At 40.2% G+C, this 21,873-nt stretch overlaps 1 protein-coding gene across 1 annotated transcript in view; it reads left to right on the top strand.

Annotated features, from left to right (window-relative positions):
* DNAJC12 (DnaJ heat shock protein family (Hsp40) member C12) overlaps positions 1–3,404 on the top strand; it is a 42,375-nt gene extending 38,971 nt beyond the window's left edge. Inside the window, exon 6 of the mRNA XM_012105161.5 lies at positions 2,857–3,404. Within this exon, the coding sequence (XP_011960551.1) occupies positions 2,857–2,951 (95 nt within the window). The 3' untranslated portion in view covers positions 2,952–3,404. The remainder of the gene's footprint in view (positions 1–2,856) is intronic.
* Positions 3,405–21,873: the final 18,469 nt, after the last annotated feature.

Below are 21,873 nucleotides of genomic sequence, written 5' to 3'. Positions count from 1 at the left end.
CTTTCACTGGCAGTGAATCTGGTTTGGCAGCAAGTGAGCGGACAGTTAAGTGCCAAGGAGTAAATACCCTGTGGATGTAGCCATCAGATAATGAATGTGAGTGGGAGGATAAGTTCTCCAACACCTTCACCCCTCAAGTGGAACAAGTCTTGATTTTTCTTTTTCGTATTGTCTCCCAGGGCTCCCCAGGGGATCAAATCCTAGTTGTCCAGAGTAGTAACTTCCTGAAAATGTACCTTTTATAGACTTGGCTCCTTTCCCTACTTCCCTATCAGGGTCTGTTGGGATCACCTCCCAGATTAGCCACTTGCATTCAAATTCTTGTCTGAGGTCTATTTCTAGGGTAACCCAAATGTGAAAACATCTTTTTTTAAATTCCCAAAATAACATATATTTAGTGTAGAAATGTGAGGAAAATACGGTCAAGCAAAAGGAACAAAATACAGTAACTTGCAGTCTTACCACTTAGGGAAATATTTATCATTACTATTTTGGTATATTTTTAAGATATGTTAGTATACTTAAGATGAAAAGGATATCACTGTACATATTTTGTGTGTGTGTTTCAATTACAGGTTGTTGGAAACAATTTTATTTTTGCCTTTTCCCCCAAATGGAAATTCTTCAGATTTTTTTCTCTGATAATTGTAAAGAAAGTGCAGATCCTATTTTCCTGGGATAATCACTGTCAACTATTCTGTGTATATTTTTCCTGCTAGATATTTAGATAATATTTTAAATATCAGTGAAGTATGTATTATTTATTATTCTATATTTTATGTATTATTCTGTAACCTGTGTTTTATTGGCAGTATTTTAAACATAAAAAATAATATAAAGCATACTTGTTCATTGTAGAAAAGTACAAAAATACAGATGAACAGAAAAAGAGTATAAAGAATGAAAATCATATGTATTGCAACTGTTCAGGAATAGCTACTATCAACATTTAGGGGTAATTCCTTGTAGACTTAAAAAAGCTTTTATATAAATACCCATGTAAATAATGAATTTATGAATGAGATCATGCTGTCAAAATTATTTCCTAACTACTAGTTACTTAGCAATATATTATGAACATTTTTCTATAATGATAAATATTAAAAATTGTTAATGACTATATCAAAACCTTTTAACCAATTTTATGTTACAAAGATTTAGATTGTTTCTTTGAAACATTTATAGATGGTATCACAATAAACATCCTTATAGTTAAACGCTTGGGCACATCATGATTATTTCATTAAGATAAATTTCTAGAAGTAGAATTATTGGTTTAAAGGTTTATACATTTTAATGAGTTTGATAAATATTGCCAAATTACCTGCTAGAAGAATTTTGCTAGAAGAAATTTGCCAATTTACCCTTCCTGAAAGAGATGGGAATACAGATCACCTGACCTGCCTCTTGAGAAACCTATATGCAGGTCAGGAAGCAACAGTTAGAACTGGACATGGAACAACAGACTGGTTCCAAATAGAAAAGGAGTACGTCAAGGCTGTATATTGTCACCCTGCTTATTTAACTTATATGCAGAGTACATACATCATGAGAAAATGCTGAGCTGGAAGAAGCACAAGCTGGAATCAAGATTGCCAGGAGAAATATCAATAACCTCGGATATGCAGATGACACTACCCTTATGGCAGAAAGTGAAGAGAACTAAAAAGCCTCTTGATGAAAGTGACAGAGAGTGAAAAAGTTGGCTTAAAGCTCAACATTCAGAAAACGAAGATTATGGCATCTGGTCTCATCACTTCATGGGAAATGGATGGGGAAACAGTGGAAACAGTGTCAGACTTTATTTTTTTGGGCTCCCAAATCACTGCAGATGGTGATTGCAGCCATGAAATTAAAAGACGCTTACTCCTTGGAAAAAAAGTTATGACCAACCTAGATAGCATATTGAAAAGCAGAGACATTACTTTGCCGACTAAGGTCCGTCTAGTCAAGGCTATGGTTTTTCCAGTAGTCCTGTATGGATGTGAGAGCTGGACTGTGAAGAAGGCTGAGCGCCGAAGAATTGATGCTTTTGAATTGTGGTGTTGGAGAAGACTCTTGAGAGTCCCTTGGACTGCAAGAAGATCCAACCAGTCCATTCTAAAGGAGATCAGTCCTGGGTGTTCTTTGGAAGGAATGATGCTAAAGCTGAAAGTCCTGTACTTTGGCCACCTCATGCGAAGAGCTGACTCATTGGAAAAGACTCGGATGCTGGGAGGGATTGGGGGCAGGAGGAGAAGGGGATGACAGAGGATGAGATGGCTGGATGGCATCACCGACTTGCTGGACATGAGTTTGAGTGAACTCCGGGAGTTGGTGATGGACAGAGAGGCCTGGTGTGCTGCAATTTATGGGGTCGCAAAGAGTTGGACACGACTGAGTGACTGAACTGAACTGAACTGACCCTTCCTCTAGTAGAGAATGAACATGACCTTTTTTCTAGTTTTCAACAAAGTTGTTTATTAGAATAAAACAATCTTACTATTGTTAAATAAATTATTTGTATTTCCAGGGATTCTTTCCATTGACCTTTTACTTTTGGCAGCTGTTTGAAAGTAGTTTTCAATTTCTTTGCAGATGAATTGTCAAAATTCCTACCACTGGAAGCATCTATAAATATCCTTTTATTTTTAAGCATTTAAACATGTGAAGTCCTATCATCCACATAAATCAATTCCTGTTCATAAAGATTCAAAAGTCTGTTTATCCATTTGTGTAAGATACTAAAAACTGACACCAAAGACTTACCCTTACATTTCATTTATTGCTTGAAATCTTATGAACAAGCTATTTTACTATGATAAGCTTGACTTTTCCCACCTTTAATTTTAAAATATCCCCTTCTCTCTTCTACAGGTTTTGCAGACGTGAACTGTTGGCACCTTCGTTTCCGCTGGTCTGGGGATGCTCCTTCAGAACTCCTGAGGAAATTCAGAAACTATGAAATATGAAATATCCCTGTTCCATAGAGGAGAGATAAAAAGAAAGAAAGAGAGAGAGAGAGAGAGAGAGAGAGATCATTTCTTGTGCTGCCAACTTGCAGTCTTTCTTCAGATCTTAAAAATGTCATATTTGTGAATTGCTGAGTACCAAATCATTCCTCCATCCTTGAACCCATTCTCTCAATGTGTTTTTTAAATGAGAAAATTTTCAGACTAATTTATTTCAATATTGAAGTAGATTAAGGTCCTTAGATCCAGAGCAGATTGTATTATGTGTATTTTCCTGTTAATGTTATTTATAGATATCTATTAAAAATCAATCCTTGTTGTTAAATATTTCATTGATGTTCCATGATCGTTATTAGTGCTAGATATACAAGAAATGTTTTGTGACTCTGAACTTAAAATGAAATGTGAAATTACTTATGTATATTGAATGAAATAAATAATCTTTCCAAAGTTTATAATGAATTTTTTATTTAAAAAATTTATTTATTTGGCTGGATCAGACCTTATCCCTTGAAGAAGGGAATGGCAACTTACTCCAGTATTCTTGGCTGGAGAATTCCATGGGCAGAGGAACCTGGCAGGCTACAGTCCATGGGGTTGCAGAGTTGGACATGATTGAAGTGACTGATCATGCACACACATTGGGCCTTAGTTGCATTATGAGAGATCTTTTGTTGCAGCACTCAGATTCTCTAGTTGCGGCAGATGGGCTCTCTAGTTGTGGCAGATGGGCTCTCTAGTTGTGGTGCTTGGGCTTAGTTGCTCTGAGGCATGTGGGATCTTAGTTCCCTGACCAGGAATTGAACTTGCCTCCCCTGCATTGTAAGGCTGATTCTTAATCACTGAACCACCAGGCAAGTCCCCATAATGAATTTATAGTTCAGTTGTATTTTGAAAATAATTTGAATAAGTATTTCTACTTCAATTTTAATAATTATAAATTTAAAACATTACTCATTTGAGAACATGTTTTCACAACAGTTCTTTTATTATATAGCAGGTGATACATTTATAAACTATATTCTAACTATGAAAATTGACCTATGACGTAATATGTCCTTTTTAGGTTGGAATTACTGGGTTTTTCATGAGTGTAGTTGATGGTTACTTTTTATTGTGGAAAGAAGTGAATGAAAAATTAAGAATAAAAATGATTTTAGAGCAGGAGTTCCTTGTTCAAAACAGAATTTTCACTGTTCTATAGCAAAGTGAAAAAAAATAATATAGGAAGATTTTTTTAAAAGCAAAATAATTCAGAAATTATGTCCTTCCTACCTTTGTGATTTAAAATGTGCTTTCCTTTTATGAAATAGTGTCATAATAGATTGTATGGGTTTGTTGGGATGCCATAACAAAATACGACAGACTGGGTGGCTTAAACAATAATTCTCAGGGTTCTGGAGGTTAGAAATCCAAGGTCAAGGTGTATGCATATTTGGTTTCGTTTGAGGCCTCTCTCTTTGCCTAGCAGATGGCTGCTTTATCCTCACAAAGGCCTTTCTTCTTATGAGCATCAGTCATATTCGATCAGGACCCCATACTCGAAAGGATGCCTAAAAGCATCTTTTAACTTCATCCCTTTAAAGAGCTCTTCTCCAAATAAGGTTACATTCTGAGCTACTGGGAGCAGGGACTTCAATAAATGAATTTTAAGGGAACATAATTCAGTACCTAACATAGATGAAAAAAAATTTTTTTAAACAAATACAACCCTGTGTTGGTTCCCTTAATATTATTTGAAGTTTTGTTGTTTTGCCAAATCCAAAAATCAGGGCCAGCCATTTAAATAATTATTTCTATCAACATTTTACCACTTTAGTAAAATGTATTTTGGCATTGTTATCATGTCTACAAAGTTTATTTCAAAAACAGAAAGTAAATTCAAAAGAGGTTGCATGTTAAATTAATAAAATGAGTTTTTGGACTATAGTTGCCTGTCATAATGCCTGCCTGGCCCAAGTAGGCACTGGAATAAATACCAGATTGAATAACTGAATTTTTGAATCTAAAGAATCAGGGTTTTAATTTTTTCCTCTTTTTTCCCTTAGACTGTCTGATTTACAGCACTGATGACTTTTAGTGACTTTTGGAGGGGAAAAACATTCTCATTCCCCCAGTCTGCTCTGCTTTTGTCACAGACATATTTCCCAACTGTTGACAAGACTGAGCATTAGCTCTTGTTTACTTTCCTCTCCCATTTGAAGCCTCTAAATAAGAAATAGCCTCTAAAGAAATAGCGCCTCTTGAATAGGGATTTCGGATAGGTCAGCCTTGTGCTAAGCACTTTATTTACTTGATTTCATCTAACTTAGTAGGAGATCTTTCACATTAAAACAGTTAAGAACTCTCCTGAACTCAAGACTTAAAAAGGGAGGTGACTATACTTTGATAATACAATCAAAAGAAAGAGTGTTTCTCTTTGAATAAAAAGTAAGAAGAAAACAGGACAACTTTCCTCAGTAATTTGTTTGAATTCCCCAGTGTGTCCAGCAGAATCACAATTGTATGTATGTGTAACAGCACATTTTCAAAGCCACTTATTACTGAATTATGGCTTGAATTCATGGCATAGCAAAATGATTATGAAAAGATAATGTTACATGAAAGTGATTAAGCTCTTAAGTCATCTCTAAATGGAAAAGATAATTAGTTTCTCTTATATTTGATATTGAATGAGTGAATGAATGAGGCACATATTTCTTGAGAAAATTATTATGTGACATGTACTAGCAATTGGGGCTTCCCTGATAGCTCAGTTGGTAAAGAATCCACCTGCAATGCAGGAGACCTCGGTTCGATTCCTGGGTTGGGAAGATCTGCCGGAGAAGGGATAGGCTACCCATTCCAGTATTCTGGCCTGGAAGGAGTCACAAAGAGTCAGATACGACTGAGCAACTTTCACTTTGTGTAGGATATGAAAATGCTTAAGGTGGTACTAGTGATAAAGAACCCGCCTGCCAACAGGAGGTGTAAGAGACATGGGTTTGATCCTTGGGTCGGGAAAATTCCCTGGAAAAGGAAATGGCAAGCCACTTCAGTATTCTTGCCTAGAGAATCCCATGGACAGAGGAACCTGGAAGGCTACCGTCCATGAGTTTGCAGAGTCAGACATGACTGAAACAACTTAGCACACTTAACACAGATGAAAATTTAGTGAAGTAAGACAGATATCGGAATATCTTGTAGTTTAAAAGGGGCATGCTGTATTAGTTTAGGTATGTCATGTGATTAGTACATGCCTGGCACATAGTAAGCACTAAGTGTACTATTACTATTCTTACATATTAAACCTTGTGATAATCAGTTAACAGAACTGTGGCCTCTTTCCCTCCTTGTTACCTTTCCTCCAATTCTCCATCTCAGAAGCGCTGTTTCTGGTATATCCTTCCAGATATCCTGTGCATTACACACATACATGTGTTTCTGTTCTTTTCTCTACTCAAATGGGAACACTATCCTGTGGCATGCTGCTGCTGCTGCTGCTAAGTCGCTTCAGTCGTGTCCAACTCTGTGCAACCCCATAGACGGCAGCCCACCAGGCTCCCCCGTCCCTGGGATTCTGCAGGCAAGAACACTGGAGTGGGTTGCCATTTCCTTCTCCAACGCATGAAAGTGAAAAATGAAAGTGAAGTCACTCAGTCGTGTCCGACTCTTAGTGACCCCATGGACTACAGCCTACCAGGCTCCTCATGGGTAGTTCATGGGATTTGCCTGGCAAGAGTACTGGAGTGGGTTGCCATTGCCTTCTCCATCCTGTGGCATACCTTTCATTTATTCAGTTTCTATGTCTTGGAGATTTTTCCATGTTTAGTATGTAAATTCTACCTTTTTTTTTCTTAATCTGCTACATGGTTTTCATTATGTGAACCATAAGTTATTTAATTTGCTCTACTTGAGCCTTTCCAGGTTATTTCAATTTTCCCCTGAAACACAAAGAGCAATGTAGTGAATAGCTTTACATACAGTTTCTTGTATGTGAAATATACTGTAAGATAAATACTTCTTATTGGAATGGATCAGAGAATGTATATGTATATTTAGAATTAGATTGGGTTTCCCTGGTGGCTCAGATGGTAAAGAATCCACCTGCAATGTGGGAAACCCTGGGCTGGGAAGGTCCCCTGGAGAACAGAACAGCTACCCACTCCAGTATTCTGGCCTGGAGAATTCCATGGACAGAGGAGCCTAGTAGGCTACAGTCCATGGGGTTGCAAAGACATGACTTAGTGATTTTCACACACACATAATTAGATTACCATATAGTTCAGCAAACAACAGATGCAATTTGGGAAGTTGCAGATCTTAGAGCCACTGAATTATAAAACCCAGAAAATAGTTCATGTTCATTGGGATTCTTGTATTTAGTCTTTTCCACTCTAGGATAGACTTTGTTGAGTACCTCAGTTTGAAGCTTATGGAACAGTTTACCAGCTGTCTCTGACCCCCTGCCGTACCAGGGATTGCCCAAGATATAAAGCAAAAATAAAATCAGAATATACTTTTCTTCTAGTATCTTCCACAGAGACAGGATGAGCTCAGGATATTCTTTTCAGTGTTATGGCTTCTGGGTGTCCCGAAATGTTGAAATACAGTTCTAAAACATTTTTGCTTTTTTAAGTAAAGGGCAACTCAACAGAGCAAATCTCGAAAATTTGGGCAGAATTCACAATTTCCTATGATCCCCAATAGTTCCTAGTTGCCCATGGACAAATACCAGCCTGTCAAAAACATCCCCTTTGATGAGCAAATTACAAACGTGAAAAAAAAACTCTGCAGATATTTCTCGTAAAGAGAGAGCTGGATCAGGGGAAGATAAGGTTGCTTTCCCGCTTATGAATTTTCATATCCTTTCTGTGCCCAGATCTGATTGTGGTTACAAGATCAGTCATAGCAGCAAGTGTGGATGACTAATGCAGTTATTGAGAGGGGTCTTTAATTTCCTGAAGGCAAACACCATTACCTACCACCTCCATATCACAGACGAGGAGATGCCAGGGCTACTGGGGACTCAGTGATGGAAGAAATTATAAAGCTGATGCAATTACTGAGAAAATGATGAAATGTCTCACAAGAAAGGCTTCAATTCCCTTCAATTTCAGGTTTTGTGATACGCATCAGCGTGGCTGTGTGTTTAGTATTATTCTCAGCTCCCTGTGTTGTCTTACCCTCATGGTGAACATTTTGTATTAGGCAGGTCATTCTCACCATTTCTCCTCCCACCTCGGCTCTCACATCTTCCAATGATTTTGCTTTGATGACTTTTGTATTAATTAGCAGCCAAGAGTAAATATTTTCACAGTGGAATCTAGGTTAGGTTGAAGGAGAATTAGATCTTTCTCTGGTTCTAACCTATCGTGAGATTTAGGGCAAATGACTTGAATTCTCTGATCCAGTTTTTTCTCCCTGAGGCTGGAATTAAGAATCTCCCCTTTATAGAACACAGACTCTTGGCTCAGGACCAGATTCAGAGTTGACCTGTTCAGGGCTCTGGTGGGGGCCAGGAGAGTGTGGAAACATATGGAGTGTGTAGTCCAGAAGAAGAAGTCAAAGATTAGTGAGGACAGGAAAGGCAGAGGAAGAGTGTTCTGTCTCCTTCATTTTTTCTAATAACTCTTCCTTTCTTACTATTCATTTAAGTAAAAGGGCAGAGATAGAAAAGGAGAGATTACAATTAAGTATGTATTAATATATCTGTCTATAGGCACAGCCTTGAACACCTCAATTATTTTTTTACATTCATTTGAGTTCAATGCTATTCTTGATAGCATTCCATCTCTGAAGACAATGGTGACTTGTATTCAGAGTATATTAAAGTATTTAAATACTTTCCAGCCCACTAGACTATCAGGGGAAGTTCTAAAACAGGTAAAATAATAACAACAACAATACTAACTCTTATCTTTACCAGTTTCCAAGGCATTTTCTCATGTATCGTGTTTAAATCTCACAACTAACTCCATTTTCTGGAGGAATTTGTAACTTTTTTTATATCCTAAAAACTACAATAGAATGGAAAACAGATTTTTAAATTTAATTAATTTTTTTGTGTGTGTGAAATCATTTTTCTCAGTCTTGTAATCTGCCTTGGGAATGTGCCCTCGATGTCTGGGTCTCAAACCCAGAGGTTCTGATTTAATTGGCCTCTATGTCTATCCCAAGGGCGCTGGGTTTTCACAGCTCCAGGTAATACTAAAGTGCCATGTGTTGAGGACCACGTAGCTTAAATAGGTTACAGATGAAATGGTTAACATCTTGTTGGCTCTACCTGCATACAGGAGATTAGAGTTCTCCCTTCCGGGGCACTGGTCATTTTTTTGGGTTCCCCTGGCCCCAGAAGCGCTTCATTTGGGCTCCCAACAGGTCTGTGAGAGGCAGTCACCTTGAAGGCAGTTGCCTTCGCCACGGTTCTCTCTGGTTTTCACCTCCAGCCGAGGAGGCCGCTTGGAGCGCCCCCTGCTGCCGCTGCCGCGCGTTGAGTACTGCTGGCGGGAAGAAGGGCCGCCTGGGGGCCTGTTCCGGAGGCTTGCTCTCGCTAGGCTCGTGTTAAACAATTCCTCAGCGGCTGCGACTCGCCCTCGCCTGACTGGGAGCACAGAACTGGCTCTCCCAGACTGTCCTTCTCCTCTTTCACCTTGGCCTCACCCCCAGTGCCTTTCCTCTGCCAGCTGGTGAGTGGGTGAGGGACTGGCACGGGGAGCCGCGGGTTCAGAGGTCTACGGCTCTTGCTTCAACAGTGTTTGGACAGAACAGACCGAGGCTCACCCCTTCAAGCCTCGACCCCCTCCAACCTGTTTTCCAGTCGCAAGCTTTGGAATCAGTTACTCGGCTATCCTCAGCTGCCAGGACATGCTAACACCATTTTTTTGAGCTTAACTCCTTATTACCAATCAAGCGTGAGCTCCCAGATACCTCAGAATTATCCCACTGAGGTGGAGGTTGTCTTCAGCCGCCTGGTCAACAGGGGTCTGCAGGTCTCCTACACTTCTCTGTCTCTGGGCTTGTATTTCCACCACGAAGGATATGGCTCTGGAGAACCTGGGACACTATTTTCCTGAAATTGGCTGAGGAGAAGCATGAGGTTGAGCCTCTCTTGAAAATGCAAAACCAGCGGCAGTAGCCATTTGCAGGAGTAGGGTAAAACCCAGGACTGTGTGGAAGGCGCCATTCTGATGGTCTGTCCGCGCAGACTCCCGCTTCTGTGACTCCTTGGCGACCGGCCTCCTAGACAAGAAGGTGAAACTCATCAAGAAAATGGGCAGCTACCTGACCAACCTTCACAGGCTGGCTGGTTCCCAGGCGGGGCAGGGCGAGTATCTCTTCCAAAGGTACACCTCCAGCATGACTAGTAGCCTCCGAAGTCCAGCAGCCTTTGAAGAGCCCCTCTGGTGACAGCGCTTCTGCCTGAAGCCCCTCTCTGCAGCCACTGAGTAGCTTTTTAAGCACTCTGGAGCTCTTTCCCAAGCCTTGGACCATATGGAAACAGTAAAGCTTTTTGCAGAAAAAAACAGAAGGAAAGGAAAGAAAAAAAGCCTGCATGAAGGTTATTTACCAGATCATACTTAAAGAGAAATGATTAGCTGTGTGGCCTCAGGCAAGTCCTTTACTTCTCTGAACCCATTTCCTCTCTTAAAATGAGATGTGAAAGGAAAGCAGGAAACTTGGGAATCCAAAGTAGACTGTTCTGCTTTTGATTCTTATCTTCCAGTTTAAATTCAAAGAATTATGAAGTCTTTACATCAAGGCAGGGACAGTACACTGGGCAACATCCACGGTGACATCATCCATGGTGAGAAATGTGTGGTTAAGAAGGTTGCTCTAGAGAAAGCAGTTACCTTCACGTAAGCTTAGGTAAGTTCATTACCCTCCCTGTGCCTCAGTTTCCTCATCAGTAAAATGGGATAATAAATATCAAACACAAATATTAACTATTAGTAGTAATGACTGGGAAGAAAATCAGAAAGTGACTAAAAAGATATTTTGCCAACACCATCCCATTCCTTTGGTAGTCCAGCATCATCCAGTTGCTTGTTACAAATGCAAACTATTGGACCTCACCCCAAATCTACTCAGTCAGAAACTATGAGGGGCAGGGCCTAGGAATATGTTTTGGAATTTTTCTGGAATCTCCAGGTACATGCTAAAGTTGAAGGAGCACTGTTCTAAAATCTTCCTTCCCAAAGTGTGGACCAAACCCCAGAATCATTGGCATCATCTGTGAACTTATTAGATAGACAGTCAGAATCTTGGGCTTCACTCTGGAGCTGCTAAATTATAATCTGTGTTTTAACAAGATCACCAGGTTTTTTTTTTTTTTTTTTTTTGGCCACACCAAATAACTTGTGGGATCTTCATTCCCTGACCAGAAATTGAACCCATGCCCTCAGCAGTGGGAGCTCAGAGTCCTAACCACGGGACCACCAGAGGTTTCTTGCTCCCAATGCCCCTCCCTCCCCAGGGTATTTCTATGCAAGTTAAATCACAAGAAGCTCTGCCTTAGAACTGCATCTCTAATTCAGTAGTCACTGGCCATTAAAATTAAATTAATTAAAATGAAATAACATTAGAAATTCAATTCTTCAGTCACACTAGCCATATTTCAAGTGCACAAGAGCCACATGGGGCTAGTGGTTACAGTATTGGACACTGCAGATTATAGAACATTTCCATCATCTCAGAATGTTCTATTGGACAGTGATGCTCTAGAATAATTATTGTTATGTAATTATTATTATTTTTTGTAGCCACAGAGCATCTAGGTGAAGCAGATTACCTGGGACAAGGGTGACAGACTCTAAAAGTCAAGCAAGTGATGTAAATGAATGAAGCAGGCCAATTATAAGAGAATCAAGAGCACAAGGGCAACGGTAAGTGGCCAGTGATACTGCAGGCCCATGGCAGGACTCCAGTTGGGAGTGCTGGCGACTGTGGTAACTTGAGAAAAGCATATTCAGATTCAGCCAGTGTTGCCATGGAAGAGGCTAAGCCTAGGCTAGGATAATTGTTTCATTGTTGTTTAAAAAGCTAGACATCTGGATTTTATGTGATTCATAAATTTTGATTACTAGCCAAACATGGCTCTTATGCACTTGAAATATAGCTAGTGTGACTGAGGAACTGCATTTCTAATATTATTTCATTTTAATTAACTTTAAGTCAAAATTAAAAAAAATGTTGTGCTTCCCTGGTGGTTTAGTGGCTTCTGTGGTGGTCCTGTGGCTAAGACTCTGCACTGCCTATGCTGAGGGCCTGGGTTCAATCCCTGGTCAGAGAACTAGATCCCATATGCTGCAGCTAAACGGTCCCACATGCCACAACAAAGATCAAAGGTCCTGCATGTACCTCGACTAAGACCTGGTGAGGCCAAATAAATAAATAAAAATTAATATTAAAAAAAAGAATGAATTCAATTCTGAGGATCCAAGTATAGTATGGTGATTATAGTTAATAATACTGTATTATGTACTTGAAAGTATATGAGAGTAGATCTTACATTGGATCTATCTCCAATGTAGAATTGGAGAGTAGAATTGGCAGTTGTGTGAGCTGGTGGAGGTATAAGCTAATGCAAAGTGATGGTAATCATTTTGCAGTGTATAAATGTGTACAGTCAACTCTTTGTACACCTTAAACTTTCACAGTGTTATACGTCAGTTATATTCAGTAAAGCTGGGAAAACAAGGAAAAGGGGAATTTGGATGGAGACACTTAGGGGAAATGTCATGTGACTGGTAGAGGCAGAGACTAGAGTGGTACAGGTGCAAACCAAGAAATACCAAGCGTTGATGGCTATCCCCAGACTAGACAGAGGCAAGGAAGGAGTCTCATCTGATGACTCATCAGACGGAGCATGATCCTAATAACACCTTGATTTCTGGCCTCCAGGACCACAGGACAATAAATGTTTTTGTTGGCTCAGGTTACCTACTCTCTGGTTCTTTGTTTTGGCATCTCTAGGAAGCGAATGCATTCCATACTAAAAAGTCAAAAGAGTAAAGCTTTAACTTAAACTCTTCTTCTCTTTTGTCTTTGCTTCTTTTTTCTACCACAACATAGTCTAAACATCTTCAGTATATGTTCATCTTGGGAACGATCTTCTGTTACTTTGAACAAGGAAAATGACGGAGAACTGAAATCTAAAAAGAGGGAGAGGTTGAGGTGGAGGTAAGGAGGGTGGGACTAGAAATCTAGACAGATGCATACACTGCCTTAGCAATCAACGTAGCCCCATGAGACAGCGTTGAATTTCCTGAACAAGCCATGCTCCTCTGGGCCGTTGTTAGTTCCTTCTTGGGAATCACGGACATGGCTTTTGGTCTTGGAGCTGCCATTTACTAACTCAGAAACACTGGGCAAACCATTATATACAGATGATTTAGTGAGTTGGCCAAAGAATTTGCTTGGGTTTTCATAAAATGTTATGGAAAAATCTGAGTGAACTTTTTGGCCAACGGAATATTTTTCTCCTCAGTAAAGTGAGGGAGCTGGGTTACACCAGGAAGCCTCCCTTGCTTGCCCTGCACTGAACAGCATCTGAACCAGTCTGCACCTGCTGTAGCGTATATCACTTGCTTGTTCTTGGTTATTGCCTATCGCTGCCACAAGACTGTGAGCTCCTTGAAGCAGGGACTATATTGTTCACCACCAGATCTTGTTGAACCCCTGACCTCACACACAACAGTTCAACAAAAAGTAGTCTGTTACAATAACACTGTATTTATGATAATTCTGTACAAATCTATGGTAAAAATTTTCTTTCAGAGAGCTAGAGGAAAAAAAAAAAATCTGTGTGCATGTAACTGTTTAACTCTTTTCTGTGAGTGCTGCCAGGGACTGCTCTTCTATTTTCTATTTGGCAATCAGTCTCTGCGAGTCCCCCTCCCCGCGGTGGCTTCCACCTCACTGAGCTCTGACACTATTTGTGCATTTGGTACAGTGCCCAAAGCTGTGCTGAGGACAACTAAAGTGCTTGCCCAGGGTAGATTTTTGTATATATGTGTACGTGTACTTGATGTTTTGTGCTTTTCAATGATGAGAGTAGAGCCTTACAAGTCGTTTCAGAGAGGAAACAAGAAAATGACACAGTGCTGGAGGTGTTTACCAAGGGTTTGGAAACAAGGATTTTTCCTTTGCTCTAGGGAAGACATCAGAACTGTAGATATACATGTATAGTTGAAGCCGTAAAGAAAAACGAGCCAGGGAGAGCACTTCAAACAGAGGAGGTTGGTTTCTGCAATGAGTATCAAATGAAGTCTTTCCTTAGGAGTGATTTCATTTCAGGATAAAGAGGAATTTCACGATGCACAGTTACTGTGTGAAAAATGTATAATGTGGTCTTTAGTGATTTTTGCAGAGTGATAGACACATCAAGGTGTTGGCATTTTGGTGAACTAGTTTTACAAAAAGCAAGGCTATTTCTTCATAAGGTGATTTCTAAAATCTTTTCTGTTGTAAATTTCTATGCTTATCTGAGTAGGTTTTTTTCTATTTTCAGAATTAGCCAAAGTAGGTTTTATCCAAGCTAAAATTTTATAGAGGATGTGAGAAGAAAATGTAAAGACTTCTTCCAGGGGACCAATATATTCATATCCTCCCCTAAAACAAAAGTTCTTAAAAATCTGTAAGCTTGCATCGCCATTCCTTAGATGGCCACAAGATGGCAGCCTTGGGCCAGGAGTAGGAGACAGGTCCCCGCGCCCCCCGCCCCAAATGTATTTGCTAGCTGCCGTGCTGTTGGAAAAGACACAAGATTTGGTTGTTTCTTTGCTTCTGCACCTCTACAGTGTGGTTAGCTGGTATCCTTGTTCACCACTGACATTTCATGAATATAACCTAGAAGAAATCTTAAACAATCCTGCAATTTTGAAAGTTGCTCTGGGTGTACTTTGACCACGCTCTGCACCCAATTCTGGCATTATTTGCAGTTTCCTCCACACTGACACTTTGGAGAATGGGCTCAGAGGGAGCTCTTAATGACCTATATTCCCCAATCTCCCCACTGCTAGCCTCTTTTCTGCCTCTATGTTGAATATTTTTAATACAAATTTACTTCCTATCTCAAGGATTTATGCCAGTGTTTTTTTGGTCATTAGACTCCTCTCCTTCTCAATCATTAAAAAACAGTGTAGATTCCTGGGGTCACCTCATATCTATTGAATCTGAATCTCCAACAATGAGGTGCAAGGGTCGTGATTTTAGTAATCTGTCATAGGTGATTCTTCTAATTTTTGAGAATCTCTGATATAATAAGAACCCCTTCACTGCCCTGGATTCTGGTGGGTCAAGGAAGATACTTCTTCAAATAACCTGTGAAATGATGAAAGAGAGAAGAGGATGATTGATGATGATGATAATAATATGGTCTATGCCATAATAGACCCATATATCTCTCAGAATCAGTCAGGCAAGGCCAGTATTTCCTGGGATGGATGCTGGGTCATCATACTGCCAATAAAGAACAGAAAGTAATATGATTGGCGACTGCAGTCAGTCAGACTGAATTTAGTTTTGCAAAAGTTCTTTTAAGTGGTGAAACAGGGGCAAGAAGGGTACTAGGGAAGAGGTGGATCTATCTTGTAATCCAATAGAGTTAAATAATAAACTTCCCAGAAAAGTAGATGTTAAGACCATAAACCCTTAACTTGAAATTCATTAGCCTCTTTCCTTTGAAATTACTGTCTTATCACCATGATGCTCAATTGTTTTCAGTGAGGATTCCTCCAAGAGTCAATTTCAGCAGCAGTTTTAGGGACTGGTTGCTGATTCAGTATAAAGTCAAAAACTAAGCAGTAAGTACAACTAGTAAACAAAGATACAGTAAAATACAGAAACAGTAATAGTAATCAAAGAAAAGCAAATTAATAAAAATGAGCATGTCACCTGTTAAATTAGCAAAAAAAAAAAGTTGCAAGTGATAATATTCAAGGTAGGTAAGTATTTTATGATCACAGCTTTCTTAAGCATTACTGGTAGCACTAGGCATTGGTACACCTCTTTAGGAATGTAATTTAGGAATATGTATTTGGAGCCACAAAAATGTTCATATCCTCAGCTTCAATATTCTCATTCCTGGAGATGTAGATCCTAAAGAAATAAAATAAAATATGGGAAAAACTTCTATCTCAGGGATGTACATTACATTATTTAACATTGCTGTTTAGCAAAAATTAAAAAAGGAAGCAGCCACAGTGTATCATTGCTTCATTAAATTTGATGCAGCTACTGTTTAGTTTATTACAGAGGCATTAAAAATCATGATTATGAAGACAAAGGAGAGCAAAAACCTTATGAAATAATTTTAATGGAAAATATAAAATATACTATTGTTACAAAAGAAGCAACAGGCCTCTAATGAAGTCATGAGTGCTAAGCTCACATCACCGAACTGAAACTTAGAACTTACCCTAGTTGCAGTTTCAGTCTCTTCCAGGAATGTAGTTTTAACTGCTCAGTTTGGAATTTTCTGGTCAGCACCAGTGAGGCCATCTGATGAAACCTGGTCCACTGGAGAAGGGAATGGCAAACCACTTCAGTATTCTTGCCTTGAGAATCCCATAAACACTATAAAAAGGTAAAAAGGTATGACACTGAAAGATGAACTCCCCAGGTTGGTAGGTGCCCAATATGTTACTAGAGAAGAGTGGAGAAATAACTCCAGAAAGAATGAAGAGATGGAGCCAAAGCGAAAACAACAGTCAGTTGTGGATGTGACTGGTGATGGAAGTAAAGTCCTTTGTTGTAAAGAGCAATATTGCATAGGAACTTGGAATGTTAGATCCATGAATCAAGGTAAATTAGGAGTGGTCAAACAGGAGACGGCAGGAGTGAATATCGACATTTTAGGAATCAGTGAATTAAAATGGACTGGAATGGGTGAATTTAATTCAGATGACTTTTATATCTACTACTGTGGGCAAGAATCCCTTAGAAGAAATGGAGTAGCCCCTCATAGTCAACAAAGGAGTCTGAATTGCAGTACTTGGATGCAATCTCAAAAGCGATAGAATGATCTCTGTTCATCTCCAAGGCAAACCATTCAATATCACAGTAATCCAAGTCTATGCCCCAACCCACTAATGCCAAAGAAGCTGAAGTTGAATGGTTCTATGAAGACCTACAAGACCTTCTAGAACTAACAACCAAAAAAGATGTCCTTTTAATCATAGGGGACTGGAATGCAAAAGTAGGAAGTCAAGAGATACCTGGAGGAACAGGCAAGTTTGACCTTGGAGTACAAAATGAAGGAGGGCAAAGGCTAACAGTTTTGTCAAGAGAACACACTGGTCATAGCAAACACTGTCTTCCAACAACACAAAAGACAACTCTACATGTGGACATCACCATATGGTCAATACTGAAATCAGACTGAGTATATTCTTTGCTGTCAAAGATGGAGATGCTCTATACAGTCAGCAGAAACAAGACTGGGAGCTGACTGTGGCTCAAATCATGAACTCCTTTTTGCCAACTTCAGACTTAAATTGAAGAAAGTAGGGAAAACCACTAGACCATTACAATTATACAGTGGAAGTGACAAATAGATTCAAAGGATTAGATCTGATAGAGTGCCTGAAGAACTATGGAGGGAGGTTTGTGACCATGTACAGGAGTCAGGGATCAAGACCATCCCCAAGAAAAGAAAATGCAAAAAGGCAAAATGGTTGTCTGAGGAGATCTTACAAATAGTCGAGAAAAGAAGAGGAACTAAAGCCAAAGGAGCAAAGGAAAGATATACGCATCCAAATGCAGGGTTCCAAGAATAGCAAGGAAAGATAAGAAAGCCTTCCTAAGTGATCAATTTAAATAAATAGAGGAAAACAATGGAATGGGAAAGACTAGAGATCTCTTCAAGAAAATTAGAGATACCAAGGGAACACTTCATGCAAAGATGGGCACAATAAAGGACAGGAATGGTATAGACCTAACAGAAACAGAAGAGATTAAGAGGTGGCAAGAATACACAGATGAACTATACAAAAAAGATTTTCATGACCCAGAAAACCATGATGGTGTGATCACTCACCTAGAACCAGACATCCTAGAATGCAAAGTTGAGTGGGCCTTAGGAAGCATCTCTACAAACAAAGCTAGTGGAGGTGATGGAATCTCAGTTAAGCTACTTCAAATCCTAAAAGATGATACTGTGAAAGTGCTCCATTCAAGTGTCAGCAAATCTGGGAAACTCAGCAGTGGTCACAGGACTGGAAAAGGTCAGTTTTCATTCCAATCCCAAAAAAAGGCAATACCAAAGAATGTTTAAATCACTGCACAATTGCACTCATCTCACATGCTAGCAAAGTGATGCTCAAAATTCTTCAAGCCAGGCTTCAACAGTATGTGAACCAAGAACTTCCAGATGTTCAAGCTGGATTTAGAAAAGGCAGAGGAACAAAAGATCAAATTGCCAGCATCCGTTGGATCATTGAAAAAGCAAAAGAGTTCCAGAAAAACATCTACTTCTGCTTTACTGACTACGCCAAAGCCTTTAACTGTGTAGATCACAACGAGCTGTGGAAAATTCTTAAAAGAGACCCGAATACCAGACCACCTGACCTGCCTCCTGACCTGCCTCCTGAGAAATCTGTATGCAGGTCAGGAAGCAACAGTTAGAACTGGACATGGAACAATGGATTCGTTCCAAATTGGGGAAGGAATACCTCAAGGATGTGTATTGTCACCCTGCTTATTTAAGTTATATGCAGAGTACATCATGTGGGTCCTTGTTGCTGCGCACGAGCTAGTTGCCGAGAGTAGAGGCTACCCTCTGGCTGCAGTGTGCGGACTTCTCATCGCGGTGGCTTCTCACGTTGTGGAGCACAGGTTCTAGGGCGTTCAGGCTTTAGTCGTTGTGGCACATTGAACCTGTGTCCTCCAGCACTAGCAAGTAGATTCTTGCCACTGGACCATTAGGGAAGTGCAATGATTGAATTTTAAATACAGTTCTGTACTAAACTATATACAAATAGAACAGGAAGGAAATAGACCATTGTTATAAAGTTGGTGTGTCAGGTGCTTGATTAGGTATAAGTATTTTTATTTTCTGTTTTCCAAGTTTTATGTAAATCAGAGTCCTGCTATCTCCTTCTGCCCCCTTGGACCCACTCTCTGCCCGGTTTCTAGCTACAGAGACTGACTAGAGGCGTTTGGACCATGGGGAGGCCCACTCAGGGTGTGGAGGGAGGCAGAAGAGTGAGCAGGTTCAGCTCTCTGCCTTCAGGATCGCTGCGGACTCCTCAGGGACAGTCCTTTCCTCAGAACTCCCTTCTGAGTTCTGGTGTCCACTCCCTCTCCTCATAAAAGGCACAATGAGAAAACGAAGTTTCAGTTTTATCTGGGGACTCAGCAAGGACTACAACCTGGGAGACAGCCTTTCAGAGAGCTCTGCGGAACTGCTCTGAGGATGTAAGGGGAGAGGTGAGTATATAATGTGATATTGACTAAGGAGTAGGTGCGGCCCAGCACACGTCTCAGTAGACATTTGCTGCACAGGGAGCAGGTATCTCAGTTAATTATTCTTGTGCTTTTCTAAGTGTGGGAAGATGCAAGACTCTGGGTTCATATTACTATCTCAGGGCCTGTTTCCCTGAAGCATAGAATGCCTCAACTTTTTCTTAGTCCTGAATTCCTTTTAGGGTGTACTGTTGGTCATTGACAGTAATCCTTGCAGAACTAGATGGCAAGGGACATTCCTTGTTTTCACCACTTTCCTGTCCCTTGTGAGTTTTCTGTACCCTCTCCATAACCTTCGAAAATAGTCTTTTCTTACTAAGCCCATATAGGATTGCCCTAAGTTGAGTGTACTTTCAGTTTCTTGCTGAGATACTTGCTGCTACTCTATTAATCATGCCCTTTCATTTTCTATATTTTTGGTGCTTTGACATCTGGGACCTTACTAACCCTGGAGAGACTGTCCCTCCCAGGGCAACCAGTTCCTGGAGACAGTGAACATCTCAGCTGCAAGCATACCTTTTATATGCAAGTGAACCAATCCTGAGTCCGTACCTCCACCACCTGTGGGCCACTATTACTCTGTCTTGATCACTCCAGGGCCAGATACCAGACAACTAGGAATAAACCTTAAGTACCCAACAGCCTGCTGAAATCATTCAAACTAGCCAATCCTAAACCTATTTGCCCTGTCTTCCCAGCTCCTCACAGAAACTAAAATGGAGCCCCTTGCCCAACTTTCCCCTTTGCTTCCTCTACTTCTGGACAGACCCATGGCTTGGCATGACCCCTCCCTTTGGTAACTGTTGCCAGCTAAAAATTGTCACTTGCCATCTGCCTCTGTGGGCTTCCCTGGTAGCTCAGTGGTAAAGAAGCTGCCTGCCAATGTATAAAATGCAGGACACGTGGGTTTGATCCCTGGGTTGGGAAAATCCCCTGGCGAAGGAACCCACTCAGTATTCTTGCCTCGAGAATTCCATGGACAGAGGAGCATGGTGGGCTACCATCCATGGGGTCACAAAGAGTTGGACACGACTTAGTGACTTAACAACAACATCTGCCGCTATAAGGATTAGGTTGGGCTACTTCAGTCTCTGACCTGAAAGAAGTTCAGGGTGGAGATCAGGCATGAGGCACTCTGTGCTCTGGATAAACTGGCAGAACAGGTTTTGGATAGTTAAATATTTTCAGGAGATTTTATGAGTCCAGTTTTTTGAATCTTCTCATATTTAGAAAAGCACTAAAATAATTAACAGAGACATCCCCTCCTCATGACTAGCAGCAACCTTCTGTTTATATGTGTGTTTGTCTGTACTTATCTCCCTTCACTAAAATCAAATAAAGTACTGACCTTCCCCCAACCACTTTGGAGCAATTCCTGAGAACTCTCTCCTGGGCTATTGCCCCCAGTAAAAACTTAACTCACAACTCTCACCCAGTGCATTTTTTTTTTCAGTCAATATTGTGAATAACAAATTATCTTTTCAATGATAATCTCTGTTGTCCTTACCATACCTGAATAATAAAACCTACTTTTTAGAACAGATATAAACATTTTGATACTTTTTTTTTTTTTCCAAATATAATGCCCACTAGAACTTGTGACATTGCAGAAGAGTCATAATTGGAAATGATGTAGCTGTGTGGTGGGCTTTAGCAGAAAGATGTGTCAAGGGACTTCCCTGGTGGCCCAGCGGCTAAAACTCTGCCCCCCCAATGCTAGGGGTCCAGGTTCACTCCCCCTCAGGGAAGTAGATTCCACGTGTCTCAACTAAAGATCCTGCATGCTGCAAAGATCGAAGAGCCCATGTGCTGCAAATAAAACCTTGTGAAACCAAATAAATAAATTCATATTTTTAAAAAGGGAGAGAGACTATTACCTTAAAAAAATGTGTTTAGAAAAAGAGACCCCAAATGAAATCATTTGTCCCCTAAAATACCAAGATTTAGTTGCAGTTTCAACACCTACTAGAAAAGTGACCGCTTAAACAGTCAATCTGAAATTTGCTCATCAGCCCTATTGAGGAATCCTTTGTGATAAAGACCCCTACCATTCCCTTTCGCCCAAAGACATCAGCCTGGCCTAAAAGAATCCTTTCTTTTGCTAATACCTTCTTGCCTCACCCTCATTCTGCCTCAGAGCTTCTCTATTTACTGATTGGGTCGCTGCCTGATTCAAGAATTATTGAAGAAAGCCAATTAGATCTTCAAGTTTACTCAATTGAATTTTGGTTTTTGACCAATGAAAATCTCTCCTATTCCCTCAATAGCCCAACATTCCCCTCAATGGGAATGCTGTTGTAATAGTAATAGATAATAAAAAAGAGCAGCTAAGATATTGAAATACGGGGACTTCCCTGATGGTCCGGTGATTAAGACCCTGTACTTCCAAAGAAGGGGGCACAGGTTGGCTCCCTGGTTGGGGAACTAGGATCCCACGTGATGTGTGGTGTGGCCAAAAAATTAAAAAATTGAAAAT

Source organism: Ovis aries, chromosome 25 (assembly GCF_016772045.2).
Source record: "Ovis aries strain OAR_USU_Benz2616 breed Rambouillet chromosome 25, ARS-UI_Ramb_v3.0, whole genome shotgun sequence".
In the NCBI taxonomy this organism is placed as follows: Eukaryota; Metazoa; Chordata; class Mammalia; order Artiodactyla; family Bovidae; genus Ovis; species Ovis aries.
This window is presented reverse-complemented; position numbering and strand designations above follow the sequence as displayed.